We start from the raw sequence: 12,038 nt of genomic DNA, 5'->3' as shown, positions 1-12,038 counted from the left end.
TAGGAATTTCTCTTTTTCCTATGATGCCATGTGAATTTGAATTAAGTGGTTGAAATGGTATTCTATTCACATCAACTTGTGCCTTTTTCCTATTCTCCTTCTCCCAAATTTAAAATCTCATCCATTGTGAAAATTGGGTCATTAGTCTCTACATGCCTTTCAATGGTTGATCTAGAGCTACAACCAATTCAATATGCCTTGTAGCATGATGGGTTTCATGTTTGTACAATGTAATATTTAGTTATATGAGCTCTACATGCACTACCTTTGGGGGGTTCTTAGGTATTGTTATCCATGATAGAATCTCTTATTTGTTGGGTTAACTCTCTTGGACCTTGTTTTTGCATTTATGCCCTATCATTGTTATGCAGACTTGTAATACCTCCTGTCACTAAAACTAAGATAACTTTTGCTATGGAGCTCCAACTACTAAAATTTAATATTTAAATCAAAGCCAATTGCGTCCTCTGCAGAAAAACACTTCAGATTCGAAATCAATTTTGTACAAAAAAAATTATAGAAGCTGAAAGTTGATTGACAAAAATTGTCAAGAACCTATCACATTGCTTGTATAAGCTTGTGATCGGACTCCTATAATTGGTTTGTATACCCAATTTTGATCCTATAAAGCCTAGTAGAATATAGTTTGACATGTAGGTATATTGTGGGGTACTATCTCAATACTATACGAGCTTAGTAAAACTATTTGAAACCTATCAATCTACTTGTATAAACTTGTGATTAGTCTCCTATAATTGGTTTGTATACTCAATTTTTTTTCTAAACCTATAAGAACATGTGAATCACTGTAGGAGCCTAAAATTGTCATTGTTTCTTTAGCAATGTCTTTGTCTTCAATCCTCCACACATGGGTACTTGTGTGAGGGATAAAATGGTAGATAGGGCTCTCTACATGGTTTGGATAATCGAGGAGCATGCAAATTTCCACCTCAGGTAGAGTTGTGCACCCCTTCGAATTCCTAAGTAGAAAGTTAGGGTCACCTCTCTTTTGCCCTACTATCTCATCCAATATCTACCTTTTTTCTTGATGGGCATCTTGGCATGGCAATGGTATGCATGCAAATTGCATATTACAAATCACATAAGTTTTGGATGAGGCTTTACGATGTAGCAATGTCCTATGGTTGCAACAATAACATTGCAAGATCAATGCCATAATAGTTCCCATTATAAGTATAAGATTAAATAGCTATCATAAATGCACCCTAACTTGCATAGTGAACGTAGTACCATAAAAAATGAAGGGTACTCAATTGGTTGATGGGAGTTCCTCCAAAAAAGGAGTTCAAGTGAATGGTACCTAGCCACACAACCTTACTTAAGACTTCATGGACATTTGCAAGTCAAATTGACTTGCGTGTTCATCTCTTAGATGGCTTGATCAAAGCTACAAGGCTAGATATGTCCCATGTTTACAAAGAAACTTAGTTTAAAATGGATAGCAATATTCCAAAAGACGACTCACAAAATTTGAAGTAGAAAGTTTAAAACCTTTAAAGTTATGATTTTTTAAAAGTTAGAAAAGTGAAGTGCGCGAAAATTCCCTCCAAAATAATAACCTAGAGGTCTTGGTATATACTACTAAGAATGTTTTTCATGAGCATTAGATGTTAATACTTCACTAAGTGAATGCAAACCTATGTATCATACTATGGTGACACATGAATGCCCAATACTATGCATATTCATCTCCAAAAGGTCCTCTAGGAGGATGTGATCAAAGGCCCGCTCTAGCTCAACCACTTCCCCAAAGATCAACAACACAAAAGGTGGTGGAAAGGAAGTGGCATGCTTACCACATTTGCAAATGAACCCCATTGAATATCCTAAGGTGATGGAGGTATTTTTCTATAAATAACCACAATCCATGCTATACAACCTACAACTACAATCGATGCTATACAATACGGGTGGGGGAATCAACCACAATAATTTCCTCTAGAGTGACTTGGCCTTCCTTGCATTGTAAATGTTGGTAGTCTTGACTAGAGTTTCAAAGTAAAGATAGCTATATTTTTAGTAAGTAAGAATGCAAAAGGACTTGCCACATCATGTTCAATTAAAATTGCGAAACTCCTACAAAGTCTAGTCTGAGCTAGATGTAACATGACCCTTACCACCATACAAGGTGTTGACGTCCACTAGGGCTCAAGACACTCTCTTGATCATGGATCCAAAGAGAGGGAACAATGCAAGAGAGGCCAAGATCCTCTAGCTCAAAAAGTAACATGTGAAGTTCCCAACTTCCAAGGTCAAGGGGCCCATGTTGTAAGGGACACATATTGAGGGTTTTTGGGTGCCCCTTCCATAGCAAATGCATAATGTAAGCCCTAGCTTATCAATCCATACTAAAAACATCAGTAGGCATGACACTACCCTAAGTATCACACAAGATGTGTATCCCCAAGCTGCTCTCCCTTGCTGGTGTGCGAAAAGGCCAATTTGGGCTTGCAGTGTGCCCTTTGTGATCACAGGATCACTTAATTGAGCTTGAGCCTTGCAATGCTGCTTAGAGGTTCCAATGTCATGGGTTTGCCATCGACTTATTGAAACATTGAAGAGCCTGAAATGTGTGAGTTAAAAAGCCATGGCCTTCATCACCAGCTGTAGTCAGCGGTTCGAGTAAGGACACCAATGCCAAGGTGTGACTTACTAGTCAATGCCACGTAAAAAAGGCCATATTCAATGAGTTAAGGGGTGACCGATAATCTTGCAACCTGAGATGTGTAACAATGTGTTTCCATTGTGGGTTAGCCTTCACATAAAGTTTAGGACCTCTTAGATTAGCTTCAACTGCCAGAGAGGGGTTAAGACAACACTGCTGTAGACGATGAACATGGGAAACGTGTTGAGATATGACCAAGTTAGCATCATACAAAGGTTCCACAGGAAGTTGGGATGAGAATTATCAATGAAAATGGTGAACTCTTTGCTTAACAGGTCAGAATTGGGAAACAGGAACATGAATGTGACAAGATAACACCATCGTATATATTGCATGAATTACACATATTTCTGGGCTGAACTCACGAACTATGCTTCACAACCATTCACATCAATATCTCATTGAAATAATAAGGTTGATGCAGATGAAACAGTGTATAAAGTATCTGCCAGTCTTTTGCAGGTTAAATATACCTGCAATGTAAGATGTAAACTGTCTAACATCAAAACAGCATTCCTAATGTAAGCATGCAGGGATACTGGGTATCCGAAATTCCCATGGAATGAAGTACAAACACTAGTAAGGTCACTGCACTGAAGAAGCCATTGGACTTTTCACACTACCCCCAAACACTTTCTCCCAGACTTCTGTAAATGCTTCGACAATCACATCGTGGTGCTCGATTGCATTGAGTGACAGAAAGCATTGCAATAGATCCTCAAGATCACTGGCTTTGTAAAGCTGATTCTGTAGAATCACATCTACCATGGAGTCTCTGAAGTCTATGTATGGGTCCTGTGACCTCTTTTCTACTGCTAGGCTATCTCCAACAACAGGAGGTCTTTGCTGTATCCCCTCTTTGAGGGTTGGATCATGGCCAATGTCCACCCTGCTCCCCTTTCTTGTCACATCACAAGGGAGCACAATCGTCTCTTGACCGCTTGCATACAGCTGCACACGATACTTCCTTCTTAATGCTGATGCATCTCTCCTCTTGCCCTTCTTCCTTGGAACAGCTATGCCCTGCTTCATGTCCAGCATAGAAGCACACTTCTGCACCCCATTCTCTGACGACACCACCCAATCAGTTCCCCAAGCTTTTGCATTGGCTTCCACATCAACCAGAGTGTGAAAGGAATCGATGTCATTTTGGCCAGGCCAATATGGGCTACATGAAGCAACACTCAAATTGTCGGAGCTTGCATAGTAATCAGCTTGCAACAAGGCCTCTTCTTCCTCATCCATATCACTGTGAGTGTTGTGATTGCTATGACTATACAAGCTTTCAATAGAAAATGTGGATCTGTGGCTTCTCCTTGCTACATTTTGATTTCCATCATCACCCTGCCATCTAGTCTGCCCACCTTCTGCATTAGTACTGGAATGCCCACTTGCTGCAGCTGTTGTGTCAGAAAATCCTAGACCACTAAGCTTGTCAGAAACATCAAAGCTTGAGACCGATGACCCACTTGGCCTGCCCTTTTCCATTGAAGTGAAGACATTGTCGTCAGTGGTCACTGTGGAGCGCTCATTGGACCACGATGATGAGCCCCTCGAATTCACAGGATTCTCATATAAATACCTTGGACTTCTTGATTTGGAGTCCACTCTGTCAGGGGTACTGTGATCCTTCACATCCTTTGGATACTCTCCACTGTTCCTTGGACCATATTTATCCAATGAGCCTTTGATGATACTTTTTGAGATCATTAGATTAGCTTCACCATTTTTGTCCAAAAAGACCAACTTCTTTTCAGTAGGCAAACCTTCTATGCAATCTTGCTCTGTGACTTTTCTCCTCCTCCTCCTCCTCCTAGTCAATCCATTTTCAATGTTCACGAGCATGCACTTACATGCCCCTGTCCATCTCCTTCCAGAAGTTTGCACCAGTGGGTTCTTTTCTGTCCCTGTTGCATTAGGTTTCTCTAGCACAATCTTCTTGGGTTTCATCTTGTCAGAACTCCCGCTTGGCAAGTTTTTTCTTGCTTTTCTGAATGATGAACCACAGCCCAAAGTATCCACGACCTGAGTGATTCTCTTCGATGTTCTTTGGCTGTTGGGAGCTGGAGCCCCCTGCTGGTTGGTGATATCCTTGGCAAACAGAACAGAGGCTGCAGTGGGTGTGTTGAGTAAGGCTGGCGATGGTAATGGAGAGAGTGGCGAAGGGGACAGCATTCCTGGAGAGACGGAATTCGACCCTCTAAAACTCGCCGGTGAGAGTCGAACCATCGTTGTTGCTTTTGCAATGGAATTTGAAGCAGAACAAGGTCGCAAATTTTGTACGGCCGTCTTGGGCACATTGACAGGATGATGTGTTTGAGGTTTTCTCCTAAAACCTTTAATTCGGATGCCTCTAAGTCTGCGGAGCCAGAGTCTTATCCTCATATTGGGCTGGAGGGGTTCTGCTTTTGGCAAGCAACTAAACGCCTGACATCGCACATACAAAACAGAGATTTGTATTCTCAATCCTTAACTTGTGTCATCATGGCGGTAGCTGTCAATATATCAATCAGCTCGGCACTCAGCTTGTTTCAAAGGCAGCTTAGGTGTTGGCTATGCATATCATTAGGATTAAGGTGTGGTCAATGCCTAGACTATTCACTATTCAGATACAGGCCAATATTGATGTTCCTACAAACACACAACATTGTGGAGTAATAAGATGGAAACCCCGCAATTCAACTTACTTCTGCTGATGAAAGCCTACTCCAAAGCCTGCGACAGTTGTGTGCTCATATGAGAAACATACCCAAGTTTATCCAACAGTAAAGCAATCCTCTTGTTCTGTTTCTGGGCCTACAATGGAGCATCTGCTTCAGGGGATTGCAGCAGAAGGCACCAGATGGGTTCTCTCCAGCATAAGGCATAAGGATCAACTCTACTGAGCCTAGAATCAATCTATAGATTGCTGATTGTGTCCTACTTTGTCGGCGAGAAATGGACCAACTGTTTGTTGATAGATCCATCTGATTTTGAATGGCAACATATTTTGATTCTCTTCAACCGAGGTGCCGAGCTAATCAACTAGATTGCAAATTCTCTCTCTCTCTCTCTCTCTCTCTCTCTCTCTCTCTCTCTCTCATATGCATGCATGCAGAGTCCCCAATAAGTCTCTCAACTGTAGCGTACAGGATGGAAAATGAAGCTGGGCTATGAAAATGGAAAACTCAAAACACAGAGACAGCAAATCAAGTGCCAACAAAAATTGTAGCCAAAAGCATACGCTTGGTTCAAAATATAGGCAACCTACTGCTACACACACACACACACAGAATTTCAAAAGATTGGATCAAAAGGTCCAATGATTAATTACGGAATTTCTCAAAAATGGATCAAAGTCATCAGATCTCTGTAACCCAAATCCAGAAATGGATCAAAGGCATCAAACTTGTGTAGCCCACATCTCTTAAAAAAACAAATGGATCAAGATTCAAAAACCTGCGTAATCCAAAAGCACTCAATGGCCTTTAAAGTTTACATCACGGAAACCGAGAGATCATTCCCTGAAGATACACAACAAAAAAGCTCAGAAACCCAGCAAACTCGTACTCTCCCCCATCCCCCATTCTAAAATTCCCTGATTTTGTCTCTTTTGGGCGAACGGAATCACACTTGATTTTCTTTATTATTGGGGAATGATTATGATTATGATTTTATGATCATGACTCTGTGAATTTTTTGATAGGCATGAATTTCGAAGGAGGAGGATGGGGGGAATCATGGCGCAGCACTCAATTCCACGTTTAATTCCTTTCATTCCATGCGCTTCATTAATCTATGGTTTATTGTTTGACTCTTGGGACACCCCGCCCCTATCTCTCACATCAGGTTTTATTAGCAAAATATACTAGATGTAGGTGCTCCCCAAGGGGGGAGTCCCATGTCGTACTGGTAAGGAAGAGGTCAAGTATTGTAATGTACTTAGGCCATTAACAATGAGAGGCATTTTGAGCTATAAGGAATGCTATTTTGTTTTTTTCCACAATCTCCCATAAGTGCATACCATAAGCTATTGCTATTTTTAAAACCTTCAAGGGCAGTTCCCTTGAGCCTGTAGAAAAAACATGCTTACCAAAGTATTATAATTTCTTGTGACATTGGTTGTTATTCTTGTTCAGGAAGTTGCACACTCTCTTTACAGTAATTTAATTACGCCACTTTTCACATTAGGAAAATAAACCTTTCTTTCCCCCTTCTGAAATCTACACTACCATGGTCCATCATTGTTGCAATGTTACCTAACATACTTAAATTTAGTTGTAATCCTCATCAAAATAAACTTCTGTGTGAGATTATGTTGAAATCTACATGTATTAACTTAGTCTATGTCATACATATTTCATATATTTATTCAACATCATGTGAAGCACCCAAAAGATTTGGTTCAGTAATGTCAATAATTCTTTGGAGGACAAGCTGGAGCGTGAGAGGGTTGTAGAGTCTTCCTTCTTAACTTCCATGACAGAACATTAACTCCTTGTTGATGTGGCAACAACAACAACATCATGACAGTTAATGTGCCACATGTTGGACTGACTTGCATGTAGGTGGGTTCAACCAAGAGGCAACACTGCACAAGCTAGATGCCCGAGAATAAGTAGCTTCCACAACCATATTACATGGATGCACAAGAAGGCTAATGAGGTCAACATGGTAGAGGTTAACAAGGATTTTTGTCTCAACCAGGCTAGACACAACCAAGAATGTCAAGCCAAAGCAGTGGAAGAATAGTGTGTCCATAAAGCCTCTATGTCGATTGCATTGGATAAGGTCAAACAACATTATGCAACTCTTACTACTTTTGGCATTTTTCTCTATATTATGGGTTGGCAAGCACTAGAGGATGAATTCACTAGGTGGTTCCAAGGTACGTACTAGGGTAAGGTCTCTTTGCTCTAGTACAAATTCATGGGGAAAGGTTTTTATCTCACCATTCTTGCATCCAAAACAGAAAGGGACTAGATCCTCGCTTCTTTTGTTGGATACAAAGGCAATTTGGTCTACGTGCTGCTGTGGTCCTCCTCAGTTTCCTTGGATACTATGCTCTTACAAAAATGTCCTATTTGGATTAGCTTTGTCAGCCTTCCATCCTGGCTGGATGAAGAAGCCACCACCATTGCATCCACCCTTGAGAAAGTGTTATACACACCCACAGTCGCCACGGCCTAGAGGCAGATATGTAATGAGAGGCATGTGTGTATATTGTGGGGCTGTCAAAATGAGACCCCTGAAATTCTTCACTTACAATATTATTTTGGATTGAGCTTGTCCTTAGTGTCAAGTTTTCGCCATTTCGTGACCCTTGTTACCATTGTCGAGGTAATGAGCATTTCAGTACTTCAAAGCTAAACTAGCCCATAAGGAACCAAAGAGGAATATCTCTCCCACTTCTTCTCAAAAGTAGCATCCTCTTGCTTTTGATACCATTGGCAGTAATTTGGTGTAGGTATGGTTATGTATGTTGTTACAAGCATGACCTAAAAGGGTGTCATTCATGTCCCATTATGATTGATCACGATCTGATGTATGATGGGATTTTTTTAATTATTCATGATATATGATAGTTGGTGCCATGTTTTATCTCAGTGTTTCTAATAAATTCTCTAATTTCTATCTCTATTTTGCTGTTATGAGTTTTCTCGAATATATTTTTATAGAACTTTGAGTTTTAGGTTGATTGCTTGATATTGTATGATCTCTTTTTTCGCAATGCTTGCAGTAGTAGGTTCTGTTCCTATATATAATATTTATTGTAGCCCTATTATATGTTTTGCATAGATTAGGGGCCGTAATAATAAATCAGCTTCACATGTAGGGCAAGCCCAATGATGAAGGAGCACAAAAACAAGGAAAACTGACAACCTAGCACCCATCTAAGAAGGTGGCAAGTAAGAAGTCTAGAAAGCAATCCATCAAATAGCTGGGGAGAACCCCTCTTGTGGATAGGAATTATTATGCCGCAATCAATAATCATGAATTGCAGGACTCTCCAAATGTAATGTGTTGAGCAACCCAAGATCTCCCCTAAATTGAAGTTCCTCTCATGGAACATAAGGGGAATGTGCTCTGACTTTAGAAAATAGATATGTTGTGGTGTGGTTAGGAAGTTTAAGCCTCATGCTATAGCATTACAAGAAGTTAAACTTGCCTAGCTTGCATCATTCTTCAATTCCCACACTTCTTGGTTTTTATGATCAGGTCCGATGTGGCAAAGGTGGTTACCACTCTCTTCTAACCCCCTTATTGCATTGGAATGCAAGTGATGGAAGTTGTATATCTGTCCAAATCAATTTGTGGGGGGAGATTCTTCTCCTAGCCACAGTCTACTGCTCCAATACATCATTTTTTCAAGAAAGGTAATGGGATGCTATCAAAAACCATTTTCAAGGCTTGATGTCATTGATGAACTTCATGAGGTCATCAAGCTTTATCCTTGCTCCCTTTAATCAATGCCTCATCAAACTAATCTCTAAATCCCGTCTTTATATGAAGCCGCTAACTAGAGGCCCCTTACTATGTTAAACTTCACATATAAGGTGTTTGCCAAAGCACTTGCATTAAGAATCAAGCATATGCTTGCTAAGGTGGTACACTCCAACAATATGGTTCTGTTAATAAGGGATGCAATTTAGTGGCTCTAAAAATTGTAAATTACATTGTAGAGCCTTTTAATTTAGGTGCAAATTTTCACGCATGATAATGCCACTATTGTAGAGGCTGAAAAAAAATTAGTGGATGGGCTACTTGAGGTATACTCTGAATTTGCAAGTCTCTTAGCCTCTATGGTTAATCAATTGAAAAACAAAGCTGGTTTTCTGCTCCTAGGATGACCCCCAAGGGGAGGCTTCTAGATTATGGATTCAAAGTGGTTAGGGCACAAGAAAACTAAAAGCCAAGTTCAACAAATGGAAAGGCTTGCCTCTCACCTTAGCAAGAAAGACCATTGTGGTAGAGAATGTGCTCACCTCTAATATGGTATTCATGGCCTTAATGTTTTGTTTCAGCAAGGTTGGGTGGTCTCAAATTGAGATGCTAATTAGGCTCCTTTCGTGGTCTCAAATTGAAATGCTAATTAGGCTCCTTTCGTGGGCTAAGGATGATTCCCATTACTATGCAAAGATATGGTGGGATCTACTCTTGTGACAAATAGATCTAACTTTTGTGACAGATAGATCAAATGGGGGTGCTAAGCTACCACAAAATAGAGGTGGAGAATCATGGTAAAAAAATTAATTGAGAGCCAACGTTGCATCTAGGTTTTCGATGAACCCAACGTGTCCCCTATGGTAAAGAGTAGAAGAGAGTGAGAAGCACCTCTTCTGGGATTGTCCCTGTGTTGTGCCCATACGGTTCAAAACCAAGTGGCGTAGGACTACTCAATTGAGAGCTAACTTTGGAATCATTAGTGTCATGTCTACAATCACTTGTCTCTATTTGGGATGTAAGGAATGAAGTGGTGTTTGGAAGAGGGACCATGATCTCTGGTCTTAGATCCAAGCATTAGAGCTTTTGTCTCTTTTGTAAAAAATTCAAGTTTTTAGTCTAGTGCCATTGCATCTTTGATGTTTTATCTACTAGGAGAGGAAAATGAAAAAATTGTAATATCCCCCCCCCCCCCCCCTTTGCTTCCCTCGTGCCTCCCCCTACCATAGGGTTGACAACTTGATGGATACATTAGAAGGGTGGTAGCTCCCTAAATTTAGTTTTCATGAGGTACTTTTGTATGTCATAAAATGGGCCCTTGTAGACTAGGTCCCTTGCAAAATAGCAGCAAGCCACTTATCTCCCCTTTCAAGTAATCCCAAAGTGTCCCTCAATTACCTTTTGCCAACCAATAGTGCCATGCAAGTCATGTTTTGAAGGAGCCTCAAAGAACTTTTCAGCTTCACGATACATTTCAAGTTATGGTAACATTTTGAAGAAGTGGAAATGTATCGTGCAAGCCACATTTTTAAGGAGTAAGGCAAAGAAAATGTTCTCATCTTCAAAAGATGAAGAGAAACATTTACTAATCTAATATTTAGAAAGGTACAAACAATGTAAGAAAATGAACTTAAGGAGAGAGAAAATATGAGTAAAGGAGAGAGAAAGAGGAGTGAGATGGACTAGAAGAGGAGAGAAAATAGAGAAAGAAGAACGAAGCATGAAAGCTTAGAGACGGAAGTGTAGGATTTGTGGTTTTTAAAAAAATGAAAATGAGCATCTTACATCCTTTTACACTTGGGAAATTGTAAAACCAAAGTATTTGTCAAATATATGCCAAATTATGCATGTAAATGTTTATTAATAGTTTCATTACAATCTATCTCCATCTCAATGTTTTTGTCCTAGGAAACAAAAGAGAACATCGCATAAAGTAACTCCAAGTAGTGAAGATGAAAGCAAATCACTCTATGTAGGCATGATGAAGAGGCTATAACCTTTCAAATCCTCCAAATTAAATAAATTTTTTGGAGTTGAAAGTGCATTATGATTTAATGGGGAAGCATAAAGGTGATAATGTGATGGATTTTTCTTCAAGTATAGGCCCAAGCAAAATTGGGTACTTGTGCAATCCACTATAGACTACCCTAGTATACAAAAACCGTCATGACTTTTGATTGGATGAACCAAACAAAGAGACTAATAGCTCCAAAGAAATCTCTTTTCATGTACTTTTAGCCCATATAAGTTTCTCATCTCTATAATGAATTCAAGATCCCTCCAAATAGAGAGCTAACATACAGTCAATAGAGCCTCTAATGTGAATACTACCCCTCATCTTTGAAAGGTCATATTGAAAAGCCATAAATCCCATGAATTCTCAATATCATGAAACAATAGTACCTCAAGTAGGTCCCTAACCATTTATTAACTCTCTTTGATTGGCCATCATTTTGAAAATGGCAAGATGTTAAAAGTGCAAGCTTAATTCCTATAGAGCTAAATAATCCTTGCCAAAAATTGCTCATAAACTTAAGTCTTTATCATACACAATGAATCAAGGTAAATCATGCAACTTGAAGACATGATTCATAATCTAGCTTGCAACATGTGAGTCTGTATATTAAATCTTTTGTCGGTATGAAGTGGGTTGCTATTGTAAGTTTGTTCACCACCACATAAATGCTATTCCAACCCTTCTTGATAGTAGTATAAGCTTGTAATAAAATCCATGGTGATATGTGTTTACTTGCCTTTGAGATCAACAACTACTCAAATAATCCATCGGGCTTTTGAGTACTATCCTTATTTTGATGGCATGGAAGATATTTGGAAATAAAGTTCTTCAAATCGCTCAATAGTCATTTCCAATAGAAGCTTTTAGAAATCTTATCATAGGTCTTGAAAGCATAAATGACTAACCATATTG

The 12,038-nt window shown here is 39.6% G+C and overlaps 1 protein-coding gene across 1 annotated transcript; it reads right to left on the bottom strand.

Annotated features, from left to right (window-relative positions):
• Positions 1 to 2,964: 2,964 nt before the first annotated feature.
• On the bottom strand, positions 2,965 to 6,225 carry LOC148029728 (uncharacterized). Its single transcript, XM_087687118.1, has one exon. It carries the CDS (start codon positions 5,069 to 5,071, stop codon positions 3,272 to 3,274), a length of 1,800 nt encoding a protein of 599 aa, XP_087543244.1. The 5' UTR covers positions 5,072 to 6,225; the 3' UTR covers positions 2,965 to 3,271.
• Positions 6,226 to 12,038: the final 5,813 nt, after the last annotated feature.

The sequence above is a fragment of the Lygodium microphyllum genome, chromosome 10 (assembly GCF_053477565.2).
Source record: "Lygodium microphyllum isolate KBCC chromosome 10, Lygodium_microphyllum_v1.1.10, whole genome shotgun sequence".
NCBI classification, from domain to species: Eukaryota; Viridiplantae; Streptophyta; class Polypodiopsida; order Schizaeales; family Lygodiaceae; genus Lygodium; species Lygodium microphyllum.
Note: the sequence above shows the minus strand (reverse complement) of the source record. Positions and strands in the feature narration are given on the sequence as shown.

Excerpts from the sequence above, each read along its gene's own strand:
- LOC148029728 (XM_087687118.1), bottom strand. The coding sequence starts at position 5,071 with ATGAGGATAAGACTCTGGCTCCGCAGACTTAGAGGCATCCGAATTAAA.